Source organism: Cygnus atratus, chromosome 3, assembly GCF_013377495.2.
Source record: "Cygnus atratus isolate AKBS03 ecotype Queensland, Australia chromosome 3, CAtr_DNAZoo_HiC_assembly, whole genome shotgun sequence".
In the NCBI taxonomy this organism is placed as follows: domain Eukaryota; kingdom Metazoa; phylum Chordata; class Aves; order Anseriformes; family Anatidae; genus Cygnus; species Cygnus atratus.
Window position 1 is genome coordinate 522,949 of NC_066364.1, and position 15,672 is coordinate 538,620.

General features: G+C 49.2%; 1 protein-coding gene across 9 annotated transcripts in view; it reads right to left on the bottom strand.

Annotated features, from left to right (window-relative positions):
• Window positions 1-15,672, bottom strand: part of DTNB (dystrobrevin beta) — a 199,798-nt gene that overhangs the window by 15,148 nt on the left and 168,978 nt on the right. For all 9 annotated transcript variants that reach the window (XM_050710129.1, XM_035568289.2, XM_050710128.1 and 6 more), the window contains one exon: window positions 311-470. In XM_050710129.1, the coding sequence (XP_050566086.1) occupies window positions 311-470 (160 nt within the window). The remainder of the gene's footprint in view (window positions 1-310; window positions 471-15,672) is intronic.

The following is a 15,672-nucleotide window of genomic DNA, read 5'->3' on the forward strand; positions in this document are numbered from 1 at the left end:
CTCTCTCACAAATCCTAGAACAGTTCAACCAGCAGATGCACAAATCTGATCAGTTTTTAATGTCTAACCATTAAATTACTTGTGGGCATAACTTTCTGGGATGGAAGAGCCCTTCCCTGGAGGGCAGCTCATGCTCACAGAAATAACTTCATTAAATTGTAAAGATTAGAAACATGCCCCCAGTATATTTGGTCTGAAGCAGAGGAAAGGGGCTCGTAACTACTGTCTCAGGACCGGCAAGTTAGGTTTGCATTGCATGTAGTGACAACAGGACTGCCCTCGGTGTGGCTCTGCTCTGTGTGATGCTCACCTTGCGTGAAAGCTTCCTGCACGTCCCCCCCGACACCTGCGAGTGAGTCCTGGGGGACGTGCGTTGGGGTAGAGCCGGCGGAGGTGGATCTGACGGGCATGGGCATGGGGCGGCTCGCTCCGTGGGTGGGTGACGAGTGTGCCGAGCCTGCTGCTTGTGCCTGCATGGGAAACACCAGACACAGTTTCCAAATTTTAAACTTTTTTGGGTCAATGTCTAAAAATAATCGTGTTAAAAAAAAAAAAAAAAAAAGAAAAAGCATGCATCAGGGAAGACGCTTCACCAAAACACCTTCGGTTTGAGTGATGTGAGGCATGACTGTCAGGTGCTGAATTCCTCCCCATGCAGCTGGGGGACCCAAGGTGGTGGCACGATGTGCCAGGCTGCCTGCCCTGGGTTGTTCTGCACCTGCTCTCCTGCAGGCAGCAGTGAGAACTCTCTGTGGTGGCAGCGAGGTGCTGCTGAAGGACAATCCCTGTCCTGCTGCAGGGCCCCATGGCGCTGCCTGTCCTCTCTCCACCTGGCCTGCTTTACACACATCCTGATGAGAGTTGCAGAACCCATAGGCCTGCTGATTGGGTCAGGAACCAACATTTGCTATGGACAAGCCCCCAGATGTCCACTGTTAGACGAAACAAAGACAAGAAGTTGGGCAACCTATTGAAAGAATGGTGAGAGCACGGCTTTGCAAGCTGCAGATAACATTCAAAAAGCAAACAGCAAATGCGTGACGAGAGGCTGACCAAACCCACAAGTGCCATGCAAGTGATTTATTAATATTTGCACAGGAAGTTCACATATGTGCCTAAAGTCATTAAAAAAAAAAAAAAAAACATCTTTTTCTGGTCAGACTTTAACAGCCAGACTGGCCAAAGCTACCTCGGGCTCTGCAGTGCTGCTGGGAGCCTTGCGAGTGGCTCTGCAACACAGATGGCGAGTGATGGCCCCTAGGGGCTTTCCCAGCCTCATGGGATGGCTGGGGCTGGGGGCACTCCTGGGTGCTCTGGCACCCGCCCAGCCCAGCAGTGCTGCCTGAGGGGCAGGGGGAGCTGCCGGGGCTCCGGGCTGGGCCCGGGGCCTCTGGGCCTGGCCCTGGGCACCGCTGAGCAGAGCCCGGCTCCGGCCTCTCCGCACCTCCCTGCGGGTACTGACGGCCATGGGGGAGCTCCCCCGGAGCCTCCTCTGCTCCAGGCCCCGCAGCCCCAGCTCTCGCAGCCTCTCCTCACAGCACGGGGGCTCCGGGCCCGGCAGCACCCTGGGGGCCCCGGCCTGGGCTCTCCGTGCTGGGCCCAGCTCTCTCAGTGCTGGGGGCCCAGGACTTAATGTGCACTCACAGTACATAGAATTTCATAGCAAATGTCAAACAAATATAGTTTTTTTCCCTGTGAAAAAGGTTTGAAGGCTCACTGAAAGCAGCTGTAATATTCACTTGGGCAAAACTCCCTGGCTTCAGGGATAATGCTGCCCCAGCAAAGCCTCCAGAGCAGAGCTTGGAGTCAGACACTGTGGTGATGAGCAAGGACAGGATGGGGCTGAAGGACTCGTGAGGAGAAGATAAATACAAGGGACACACACTTGCCGGCTCCGTGCTTACAAACCAATAACCTCCCTGATGCACTTGTCGTGCCACGACAGCGACCCAAAGGCATTTGTCAAGCAGAGCAGCAACTTGGGTGCTCCATGGCACCTCCAAAGAGCTCCTCAGTGTCACCCCTGCCGCCAGCCCAGCTGGGCCCCTTGGCCCCTGCGTCATCACCGCCCAGCAGGGCAGGACATCACCCTTCCATAGGGCATCAGCCAGATGTGAGTGTACCAGTTAATGACCTGTTATACGCTGTACATAACCTGTTACATGTTGTTGATAACTGAAAGAGGGCAGGTTTAGGTTAAACGTTAGGAAATCCTTCCCTCTGAGGGCGGCGAGGCCCTGGCGCAGGCTGCCCCAAGGAGCTGTGGGTGCCCCATCCCTGGCAATGCCCAAGGCCAGGCTGGATGGGGCTGGGGGCAGCCTGGGCTGGGGGCAGGGGTTGTGCCCATTGTAGGGGTGGCACTGGGGGCTCTGAGGGCCTTGCCAGCCCAAACCATTCTATGGTTCTATAACCTGGTCATTCTCTGCAGCGATTTCTGTCTTTCAGCAGTCTCTACTCCCTCCTGCTCTATTGCGACACTATTAGCGATCAGGTCTGCCATGCATTGCTAGCCATGATTTACAATCTGTGACTGTATTTATATTTAAGCTGTGCTGCCTTTGATTAGGGGAAAGCTGCCCATAAAAAATCACACGTTAAGGACACTAAAACTGTACAGCCCCCGATTAAATCCCCATTTTGTTTGTGCCGTTCTGTTTGTCTCCTTTTTCTCTGTCCCGTGCATCGTTTGCTCCCATTGACGTGCACCAGTTACCGGGGCAACCCGGCAGCCGGTTGTGTGTGCCGGTAGCACCGCCGCACCCGTGCAGCCACCCCGGCGCCCGGCTTCCCGCAGCAGTACCAGGATGGACGTGGCTGGGGCCTGAAGCTGGCATTCTCGTAAAACACAACACGGAAATCCACCCGTGCGCAAAGCTGTAGCTTTGAAACTGCATTAATAACACGGGGAGTTAAAGAAGTGAGCAAAATATTCTTGTGACGCTGGCGTCTGCAGGGGAGATGGCTGCAGGGGGGAGATTGTCTTTCTAAGATAAAATTGTTAGCAGATAAAGGAAATGCATGTGCAACACCATCAGCTTCACTCCCCTGCACCAAAAACTGAAATAAAATCCTTAAAAAAAGACCTGTACGTGTACAGAAACACTGAGTTCGCACAGACAGTGGTAGCTGCGTGCATGGCTCTGCCGGTGGCAGTGGCTGCCTGGCCCCATGGCTCCTGCCCTCGTTGCCACATGGCACCTACCTGGGCAGCTGCTCAGATGAGGCACAAAGACCACGCACCAATTGAGAGCAACAAGCAGGATGCAGCCCAGTGTCGACAAAGCAGCCAATGAGCTGGAACTCACCTTTCCCTGGCAAAAGGCTGGTGGAGGAGGTAGGAGGAATTTCACTGTTTGGAAATTTGGTCCCCAGGTCCCACCTCACCACTACAGAACCTCAGCACACGTCCCTATTAATCCCCAGAGGCCAACTTAATGTTGGCAGGTGAGAGGGATTAAAATGAAAAGCCTGCTAGAGATGTTGTTATTTGGAAAAACAAGAGTGCGATTAATAGAGTAAGACTTCGCCACTGACCAAGCTGACAGTGGACAAATTCCAGCCTGCATGGCCAGCTTCACACTGGCCCAGGGCATCTGCACAGATGTGCTCTCGCCTTGGACCAAAAGGAGCCCTTGAGCCCCAGGCGCTCCCACGCTGATGGGCTGGCAGCGAAGGCCAAGGCGCAGCACCCAAGCACCTCCACATACATCAAGCCTCTGGGGGAGTCAGGGAAATCTTTTTTCCACTGCTGCTCATCTTTGAGACACGTAACCTATATTTGTATTCTTAGAATAAGTACCCAAGCACTTGAAATTTTTTTTTTCAACTGCTGGGCATGCAGATGGACCGTGCCTATTTGCATACTGCAACCACTAGAGCAGAGAGGCTGGGAACGTCCCTCATCCTTGCAATGACACAGTTCCTGGAAATCTTAGTGATTTCAAGAAAAGCTTGTGACTGCATGCACAGAAAATACAGCTGAAGGGACAGCAGCTTCGGGGCAGTGCTGTGCCTCCCTGCTGTCACTGCTTCACGCATGGCCACACCACCATGTCCAGCAACCCCAGGCAACGCACCCTACAGCACCCATTAGTTGAAAGAGGATCTGAAAGTTTTCGGTTGCAAAGACTGCAGAATCACCTTCACGAGAAGCAAAACATGTGGGCTGTCCATGCCTGCCCACTGGGAGTGCGACTGCAGGGCTGCAGCCCGCAGATGCCGGAGCTGCCCTGGTTCTGGGAGCAGCGCAGCCTCTCTGCTGGCCCACCACCAGTTGGGAGAAACAGCAGCCCCAGTTTGAGGCTTATGGCAGAAAACTGTCAAGTCTCAAGAGCTAACTTATTAGGAAAAAAAAATGCAGGAATTCTTCTGGAAGACATTTCTTCACTTCTTTTGACTATCAGTATAAAAGACCTGTTTTCACTGAAAGATGAAGAGGAGAACACAGGTCTCCATCAAGGACGGGAGCATTCACATCCCAAGCAGACAAGTCTTGATCAACGTGAAAGAGCTGGGAGGAGAAAAACAAACTGAAAAACACATCTGCTGTGGTTGTACCTCATTAAAATAACAAATGACAGGACTCTAGTGTGTCTGGAAGATAATCCTGAGTCACAGGTAGCAAGGACTGAAACTGGACACTGTCCCCAGCAGCGCAGGCTGAAGAGCAGCTTAGCTGGCCCACTGACACTTGCCAAAGCGCACAAAGCACTACACCTTTTTCATTAACGCAGCATCTACCAAAACACAGGTGGAAGATCAAGAGGTCTAAGCTGTACTTGCATGCATGCTACACGTGTAGTCTTGCAGGGGCTGGCACAAAACCCTCAAAGTCTATGTCCCATTGAGGAAAGAAAGAATCAGACTTCCTTTTGGATGATTTCTTGGCAGATTGCTGAGGCCACGATGCCCATCAGGTGGCCATTTTTTTCATGAATGGAAATGATGCCTTCACGGGTCTCAAACAGGACCTGGAGACCTGCACAAGTCTCTGGCTGCCTGGGCTGAATGAAGAGCCGAGTACTTTGGGGGACGATGATTCCTTGCTGCTCAGGGCTTGACTCTTGATACAGACTGAGCATGGATGGAGCTATTCCCAGGCCAATCCAGAAACCAGGCATCAAATACATGAAGAAAAGTGGCAACTATCACTGCAGAATTTAAAATACAGAAGTAGCACTGACATTATGGACAAAATGAACAGAAGCTTTGGGAAAGAAAGGAAGAAAGTCCATTGGACGATGGACAATGCTCTCAGACACACGGTCTGATTTTTTGGGTGGTCCTATGGGGACCCAGGAGTTGGACTCGATGATCCTTGTGGGTCCCTTCCAACTTGGGATATTCCATAATCCTGTGATTCAAGACTGAGTCCAAAGGAAATCTGTAATGATGCACTCACAGAAAGACAGGACAAGAAATATTGATTCAACCTCAGCAACAACGTCATGGTGTGCACATGGGGTGTTCACTGATGCATGCATTTGAGAAGGCTTTACAAACATACTCTTTGGGTACTGCTGAAGCAAAAAATCGTGTTGTCTCCAGTGGCTGTATGTACTCCCACAAGAGTGTGCACACACACGAATACCTGAAGGAGAGCGACTGGGTGCTTTCCTGGCTCAGGGCTGCATGTGGTTCTCTAGCAACTGGTAATATCTAACTGCAGATTAAATAAATCTATTTTACATGTTGACCTCATTTTTCTTGTATTTTATATAGTGAATGTAGTCTCAAACATGCTTGATTGTTTTCACTCTGCACTGAATGATGAGTCCTGTGGAAAAATGATGCATGTGGAAAAATGGTATATGACCTTTTAAACAACATTTGTGACACATATACATACAGCAATCAGAAATAAGAATGTGTGAGCTATCTGTAAGCTGCCATTTCCTAACCATTAACATTATTTGGGTCAGCCTGGGCAATAACCCTCAGCCCACGGCTCTCAGGTAGCATTGCCTGTGGAACCCCCAGAACAGCCACAAGAAACCCAGCAATGGAACCAGAGGATGCTGAGGACACAAGCAGAACCCAAGGATGCTCATGGTGACAACGAGCCTCATGCACAGCCTGAGCTCACACTGTACTGCACGAAAACAGCCCTGTCCTAGAAAGCACATTATCTACTGTGAAAGCAAGAAAGACATCTGGTACATGCAGACAAACGCGGAAGCAGAAAGGAAGAGCAGAGGAGTCCTAGCCAAAAAGGCGGTCATAATGCGAACCACAGGTGCTACGGCGCAGCACTGGGGCTTGGCCCCGAGAAGAGGAAGCCGTGGGAGGACACGGCAGGTTTAACTGTGCCCCTGCACACGTGGGAAGGGAATGAGGACAGCCTGGAGGGAGCACGTGACAGTTAATGGATATGCTCAGGAATTGTTCCCAAGGCTGAATGGGAAGGCATCATTGAGGGCAATTCAATAAATCACTCTCACAGCCTTCCCTCTCCAGAGGCTGAAGGCAAAGAGAGGGAAGGAAGGAATGGGGCAAGGTCATAAATACTGGAGCTGAGGCTATTCCTGTGTTTTCTAAAGCTGTTGAAGTGAGCCTGACATGGGGCTTTTGTTTCGGCGCCTCTGCTCCCCAGCACACCCAACTGCTTCTGCAGCTTTGCCTGATGGAGAGTGGTCTGCCGAGGAGCGTGCGCAGCACGGCCCCTCTGAGGACCTGGCGCAGAGCTCACAGGAAGCTCTGGCATTTGAAAACAGAGCAGAGGCAGATTCGTGAACAGGTTTTGACTTCAGTGGGCTATGAAGAGTAGACCATGCTCTGCAGAACGGCAGCCTTAAAAATCCTGGGAATGGGCTCCTTGCATCTTCTTCCCGGCAACTGTACCAAGGAGAATATAGAAGATGGATTTCAATTTAGAAAAACAACTAAGGAAACCTCTGACCCAGCTCCTGAAATGTTTGGGAGCTGACTTAGATTTATTGGCTCCAGTTTATCAAGTCTTATATACAATAGTTCTGAGGTTTAACCTAAAAACCCCTTAATATTTCCTGAAAAAACATGAAGAGACAGAGCACTGGGCTGTGCATCAAAAACAGTTCAATAGAGGTACAGGAAGAAGTGACAGTAACAGCTTCTAGCATGCATACAAAATAATAGTTGCACCACCGCCTGCCTTGTTCCAACAGTTTAACCGGAGCACCCCGCTACTCTGGTCGCCTGCCATCAGATTTTCCACAACCATTATGCCAGAGGAGAGTTTTAAAAGAGAATGGGATCACAGAATAACTGAAAAACTCATGTTGGAAGGGACCTCAGGTGTCCAGCCCAACAGCCTCTACCAAGCAGGGTCAACCTCAAGGCACTGCTCAGGAGGTGCTGATCAGCTCATCTTTGGAATTCTCCCAGAAGGAAGATGCCACCTCTCTGGACAGCCTGCCCCAGATTTTAACCACTCTCATGGGAATTTCCTTCCCACATCCAGCCAGAATCCACCCAGGCAATGTGTTCGTATCGCCTCTTGCCCTGAACCTCTGGGAGATTCTGGCCCTGCTTTCTCCTCAGTCACCCATCAGAGATGGACAATCACTGCTGGATTTCCCTCGCTTCTCCTCTTCTCTAGGCTGAGCACAACCAGCTCGTACACCACCCCGAGCAGACGTTTCGTAGAGGCTGGACATTAGGACATTAGGAAAAACTTCATCATGGGAAGGGTGCTGGAGCACTGGGAGAGGTCACCAGAGAGGTAGGGGACCTCTGTCCTTGGGGGTTTTCAAAATTTGCCTACCGGAAGCCAGAACTGACTTGAGCTTGTTCTGGCAGCAGTCCTGCTTCGAGTGGAAGCTTGGGCTAAACACCCACAAAAGGCCTCACATTTGTACAATGTTGAGATCCTACAGATGCTTATTGAGAAATTAAGACAATTTGCTTTGCAAGAAATATACGTTGATTTTAATGTACTTTATTATCTAGCCAATTCCTATGAATAGATTAAAATAAATGGGACTGTGTATGCATATAAAAAAAGAGCTAACAGTTTTTAGATAAATGATTTAGACAAGTAAACATCTCATCATGCCCCAAATAACTAACTCCAGACAATACTGCAGAAATGGAACACAAATGAGAATATGAACACATGGCCTACAAGTCTCATTTTTTGTTCTGCATATTTGCTGTAGGAAATTAAGGAAATCAGACAATGTCAAACAGCATCCAAGAAAAAGCGGGGATCTGCATTAGAGAGCGAAATGGGAATGGGCTTTTCATCTGCATATCGTGCACACTCAGTTTCTAATTCACATTTACCACGCTCTCCTTTGTCTTTATTTAAGAATCACACAGTGGCTCTTGAGTCTGGCTTCCTCACGTCGAGTACCACAAGGCTCATGCTGAAGAGCTTTTATCACATCCACTGTCAGTAAACGGGGCGCCTCGGCCTGTACTGCACTTCCTGGCCACTCTCCCCATCGCCTGCCCCTGTCCCCCAGGCCCTGTCCCCCCTTTTCAAGTAACGCTGACACCACCATGCTCAAACGCACAGGGTGACCCCCGCGAACATCATCGCGTGTACTGTGACCACAGAACATCTTGCAGCAGGGAAGAAAAATCTTGCTTTCTGCATGTTTCACCAAAAAGCTGGCAAGTAGGAAATCAAGTTATTCTTTCCATGGATGTATAGGTCATCTGTCTAGCCTACATCATCTGTGTTTAAAATTTCACACATATACAATCCAAAAGCCGCAGCGCCCTTGCATTCCTTTGCTCATTTTGGGGCTGAGCCAACTCAATAAATAGCATCGAGGAGCCTGAAAACAACTAGCTGAGATGCTCCTTGTGCTGAGGTTAATTTTGTTTAGAAACGCCTTGAAATATTGGGGAAATTTATGAGTGCTGAAGAGTACAAATATTTTACTAAGCAGAATATTATGGACTACCACAGGCAGGTTAGCCAGACAGCAGTACAGACAGCAATCCTCAGCAAAACAATCCAACAAACTAGTAAAACCAAGAAGTTTTTAGCCTATGAGGAATAAACAACAGAGGTGTAGTGGGCGTCAGACAACACGGTCTTCCTGCAAAGAGGCCTTGTCATGTGAGACTTTTATAGAATCATAGAATATCCCGAGTTGGAAGGGACCCACAAGGATCATTGAGTCCAACTCCTGGCTCCACACAACTTTACCCAAAAATTCAGACCATATGATTGAGAGCACAGTCCAAACGCTTCTCAAACTCTGACAGGCTTGGTGCTGTGACTATGTCCCTGGGGAGCCTGTTCCAGTGCACGACAACCCTCTCGGTGAAGAACCTCTTCCTGATATCCAGCCTGAACCTCCCCTTCCGCAGTTTGACACCGCATAGACTCTGCATAAAAAACGGGAAAGACAATTGAGAGGCTGGCAGAAATGCACCACTGGCAGGCACTTCATATCCTCGAGAGGCCCACCAGCACCGGGGGCTCTGAGGAGCCAAGCTGAGGTCTTCACCATCGCTGTAAACTCAGTAATGACTTTTCTGCTGGCCCTGAGGTGCCTTTAGTTTGTCCTTCATAGCGGCGCGCTGCCCGAGGCCTGCCTGATGCCCTGCAGCTGTGTGCCGGCTCCTCCACCCGACCTCTTGCTCACACCATCTCCCCCATCTTTGTTTTGTGTTTTTTTTTTTTTTGGTGTGCACTGCGGTGTCCTGCCTGTCCATCCCCACCGCTGGGGCAGGAGCAGCCCCTTTGTGGACATTCCTGGTCTGCGTATGCAGACACATCCAGAGTGGGCCTGGAGCATCTCCTCCTGACGAAGCCTGTCGTAGCATCAGCATGCTGAAAAGCTACAGATAACTTTGCAGCTATTACCACTGAAGAAACAAAAATAACTTGTGTTTAGTGTAATTTCAGGTGTTTTTTCTGCAGTCAAGAATTACAAAAGCTGCTATTTACAAAGGTGAAGGGCTGAGATAGGACGTTACTCGCTGACACAGCCTGCTCTGATTGGCCTGAAATGAACAGAAACAGAAAAACAGAGCTGTAGGAAAACATCCAGTCCACCCCTTCCACCACAGCTGGACCCACTCTTCATAATCCCTTCCTGACAAATGTTTATCCAAAATGCTCTTACAAACCTCTTCATTCAGATTTTCCTAAAGTATAAATGAAATTCCTAAATGAAATTTTCAGCAACTGAAGCCTGCTGCACGGCCCAGCCCCGCTGGATGAGGACATCAGCACTTCCCTTTTCCTTGCAGTTGTCTTCTACATATTTGAAGACTTCTAAAACTTGCTCTCAGTCTTTCTCTTCTCTGGAGTAAACAGCATGGATCCTTTAGCCTTTGATGAATCAGAGAAGGCAAGCTTCCTCTTGATCTTCTCTGGACTTGCTGCATCTGTTTGGAAAGCTGGTGCCCAGAACTAGACCTCCTGTTTCAGGTCAGACCACAGTGAAGGTCCATGGAAGGAGAGGCTGTTCTGTGTGCCTAGAGAGCCCCAAAGGATTTTTTTTTTTTTAATATCATGACATTGACTTATATTCATGCTGTGACCCCCAGGTGCAGAATGGTTCTCATTCTAGTTACTCTGTTTTTTGTACTTACTTAGCTGACTTCACTGCCCAAATAGTTTGTACATACTGAAATCCAATTTCTTTTTTTCTTTTCCCTCCAAATATTCCTGCAATTTTTCAGGATAATTTTGAATTCTTACCCCGTTCTCTAAAGCCCCTGCAATCTTCTCCTGCTAGATGTTATGAGCACACCCAAGTCCCTTGCAGGAAGACTGAATAGTAATTAATTCAGGACAGAAATAATGAACTACAGAGGAATTTCAATTTACACTTCTTTCTATTCTAACAGGAAAACCTTGACAACTGACCTTGGAGATAACTTCTCCAACCAAATTTGAAGCTGCTTTGCATTAAGCTCATCAAGCCCATGCTGCTTCAGCACTACAGAACAGAAAGAAAGCAAGAGTTTGTTCCAGAGCCACATGTGGCATCATAGAGGAGAACTATGGCAGCTATGCTTACAGTTAGCTGCTTTTTTCTAGTACAGACACATTTGAATTGCTTTAACCTGTGATGCAAATTGGAACCCCATTAGGCCAGTTTGGCACAAGGTCTTGTCCTTACAGCTTTCACAGAGAAACCAGGCAGAGGTGAGGAGCACGGCCACAAAAGCAGGCACTGCCGCAGCTTGCTGGTACTGAATCTTGTTTCACTGAAGCAGCGCTGGCGCCATCCTCCCCTGTCCTGTTCTGCAGCCTCTGGACGCGGCAGACAGCACACCTACAACCAAAGCGCACAGTCCTGCTATTTGATGGCAGCGTCGCGGTTGTGCGGGCTGAAACTCTGTGCAGGACCTGCAGGGGCACTGCTCTGCTCAGCGTCATGGCTGCACTCAGGCTATAATTTCCCTTTAAGGTATTTCACCAGAATTTAGGTCTGTATTTCCATTTGTGGTTTTCCTTTTTACTAGTGCTTTAAAAATTGTTTATGTTAACCCGAAGTGGAGAAAAAAATTCCTTTGAGTGCTACAGGTGAAGCTGTTGCTGCCTCTGCTTGAATAACTCCAACCAGGTTGAAGCATGTGCCAAAAATAATTCAACCCCCTCTCTGCAAATATACTTTCAGGAAAATATTTAAAACAGAAAATAAAGTCACTAAACTCAGATCCCCTACCAATCAGTCCTGTTAACCTTATTCGTGTAGGAAAATTAAATTTTATCTTCCTCTGTGGCACATTACCCAGGGCTATCTGCTCACACAGGCCTTACGCTTCCTGCCTCCCTTTTACGCATTACAGTAAAATCGACGAGAACAATCATGTAAAGGCACACATAAAAAGCTTATTAGGGTGGCCGGCTAATAACCTTTCTGAAGCGTTGCTAAAATCCCCCATCTAAACCCCAGTGCAGGGCTGTTATCATGGCAACGAGCAAGCGCCGTGCCGGTGCCCGGCGCATGGCTGGCGGCCAGGGAGCAGATGGCTCGCGCGGACGATTCCTGTCCGGCTGCAGCGCCTCCAAATGCAACACGCCCCGGCCCCACCGCTGCTGATTTTTGGAAACGCTGCTGATGTGCTGCGCCGAGAAACAGTGAGAGAAAAGTGCTGTGCGCGGAGAGGAGAGGGTACTGCAGAACGGGGCTCTGGCACCCTGCAGCATCAGCGTGTGTGTGGACCTACCCGTATAAGACACGCATATATACAGATACACACATACAGAGAGGGCTCGCGTGCGGGAATGCATTGCAAATCCTCACAACCAGCACTGCTCTGTTTTGGATCTCCATCAGGGCCGGGCGTTTCAGCAATGCACAGCTGTCTGATCGAACATCGCGGCAGAAAGGCCAGGCAGCGCAGGGATGACTGCAGCACACCATTTGCATTTAATTGTTCAAAACCCACGTAATTAGATTAAATACACAAAACCACACAGCAATACTGTGTGGGCTGTGAGACAGGCAATCCGGCAACGAGGTCATGCGGGGAAGAGGGGCCACAACTGCACAGCGCAGCAGCCTTTGCTGCTAAATCCTAGTGTTAATTAACAACGGCTAGATTGCTCTTGAAGAAGGTAGCTCTCCCCTCCTCACTGCAGTGCCAGCCCTCGCAGAGGCTGCAGCACAGCTACAATCTCTGGTGCCAAATCCAAATGGCATTGTGGGAGCCCCCATCTCCCATCCCAGGGGCAAGGCCCCCCTCCTTGAAATGCCCCAGAGCTGGTGGGGCCGCGGTGCAGGGAGCCGCTAATCCTGCAGCAGCAGGGCACGACTCATTGCATCCTGCTGCCAAATTGGTAGATATCTAGCCTCAGCGTTATTTCCACTGCTGTTCTGGCAACGTTATTATATTACTCAGCTCTTTTTCCAATTTGCTTTTTCAGCTTTAATTCTAATGCACAGATAACCCATTGCTTCAGGACAACTGTTTTATGCATCTTCACCGCCACTGCTCCTGGACACGAATCCTTCAAGCCGACCTCTGTCTGGGGCAGGAGAGCCGTGCGCCTGTGTGCAGCCAGCCCGCACCCCGCCTCGTCCTAGCATGCAGGCAGGGTGCACTGCTCAGCAGAGCCACGCGTGCTTCTTGCAGCGTTAGCACTGTGCCTCAGGAAGCTGAAGGGCAGCGAGGGTGATTCTCACTGAATTATGGCAGTGGAAAGCGGGGAGGAAGATGAGGAAGCTCCACTGGACTTTTCTATTGGTCAGAGCTAGAAAAATAAACAAGCATGTCCTCCAGCAGTTACCACTAAACAACAAATGCTTATATACCAGTAAAATACAGCAGAAGGTGTGATGGCTGTTAGTGACTCCTGCCCTCCTGGTGGCAGCTTCGTGCCAAGGCTGCCTCCCTCTGCCGCTGGCCTCCCTGCTCGCCTCCAGCAGCTGAGCCCGGGCTCCCCGGAGCAGGTCCGCTCCCAGCCCCAGCGCGAGATAGCCGTTTGAACTCCTTCATTCATGAAACGTTGTTTGTTTTCATTCCTCTCGATCCCCCCAGCTGTGGGATATAGAGCAGGGATCAGGAAACAATAAAATCTTGGTTACCACACAGAATGCCTTCTTTTTCCTAGCTTCTTTCAAAGCCTGACATTTTTGCTTTCATCCACCATTTCCACAGTTATGGGGCATGTGCTGTCTCCCCTTCCAGCAGGGCCTCATGCAGGGATTCAGTCATTGCGCTCAATATGTACCAGATTGTTCCCTTCACCAGCATCGAGTATTTCCTTCAGTCCCGCCCGGCTTGCTCTCTCACTTGCAGTGGTTCCCAGGACTCTTACAGTTTCAATTCCCATATGATTTCCCTGGTGGACTTGTATTACGAAGACTAAAAGCAAGTGTTATCTTTCAAAATTATCTGAGTTTTGTTTTCAGGCGTCTCAGCTGGCACTTTTATCCCTTTAACTCGTTGGCAATCTAACGTGGTTGGAAAGCTTTCCACCTTGGCTCCGGAGGTGATCAAAGCAGCTCTGCTCCAGCGCTCTCCCGCAGGAGCCTCCTAGGGCTTCAGCTCACAGCACCGGCCGTGGTGAGGGTCTGCTGGGGGCGAGACTGTCGTGTTTTGGTTCTGGATGCACACAGAGAGCTCTGAGCAACTGATCGCTGTCTTCCGTGGCGGATCAGGAATTTCTCTGTTCTTGCCAAAACAGGAGACAGCCATTACTAGGGTACACATTGAGAGTCGCAGGTCCAGGTTCCCAACTGTTGCACAAAATGGCTAGAAACATTCACCCAAGCTGAGCAGGCAGCCCTGCATGACCAGAAGGACAAAGGCAGTCTGCAACTCTGCTTGACTTTCAGCACAGTTATTCCATGGCAGCAGCACAACGAGAACTGTACTGATTACTGCAGGTCACACACAGGCAGAAGCCGCCTAGAAAATCTCCACAAAGTATTTGGACCCAGTCCTTAGCAGGGCTGGCTGCTGTGAGTATACCCCGTGGGGAAGGCGTCCTGGCTGCGTGGTGACTCCAGGACCAAGGGCTTGCCTCCAAGGGTCTCCGTGATTTGAGGCCACCAACGGGCCCAGCTCAGCCTGTGGCACCACCGAGCAGCAGGAAGGAAACAAATCTAGAGACTACAGTAACCAGCACATCACAGCCCATCTAAACATGCAGTTCATCCCTGACATTTTGCTCACGGAGATCCATTTCTTTCTCCCTGAGCACGAGCAGGGTGGCTCTGCCTAAAGCTTAAGAAAAGAGAAGTGTTATTTTTGGTAGTTCTTGGACAGGATATACGGACTACAATGATGGATGCCACCCAATTAAAGAGCTTATGGGATAACTACCAGAACTAATGGGTCCCTGAGCAGATCCAGCTTTTAAAGCCATCGATGAAATTCTTGGTAATAAGAATATAAAGTTAAGAAGACGGTATATAAAACAAGTTTGCACATGAATTTCTAAGCAGGCAAGGGCATGTGACTTGCAAGAAAGTTGGACACAAACCATAGTTCTGCCTAAATATATGACAGATATTGACAACAAAGAAGTACCTTTGTAATCCTGCATGAGCTATGTTCTCTTTTTTCAGACCAGGAAAAAAAGCTTCCAAAGCCTGCAACTTCCAGGGCCGTGTCAGACAGAAAGATACACATATTGAAGCACAAACTTCAACAATGCACCCAAAGAATAAAGTCATTTTGGTCAGCCTGATGTGATAATCATTGCCAAAGATATAACAGGCAAACAAGCATGTGAGAAGGTGAAAAGACGGACTATTCATTTGTGACCATGAGACGGATGTGCCAAATCTTCAAGGCAGAGCACAGAGTTGTTACATGATGCTCAGAAAATGAACCAGCAAGGAATCTGCCTGAGGCATCATGCAATAACAGGTTACAGGAGATAAACCTGGTATTTGGTTTTGCTCTCTGAAACAGTTGTCAACACAGGTCAACCAGCGAGGCAGAGTTGTGATGATTTGTGGTTATCTATCGCCATAAAAGAGAGAAGAAAATGGGTTCTGCTGAAAGACAACCTGCAGGCTGGAGGATACAAGTGGAATTCCTCAAGGATTCATCTATTTAATATTCTAATTATGTGCACAAAAATAACTGCACTCTAATGAAACTTCCTGATGACATAAAGGTTAGGATGAATCATTAATACAGAGGAAGATCAGAATATTACAGATGAAGAACGGGATGAACTTCAGGCTCAGAACAATAGCAACAGCATGGCGTACAGCGCATGGTGTATGGCCATGCCCGATGGCAGCAAGCGAGGCCGGC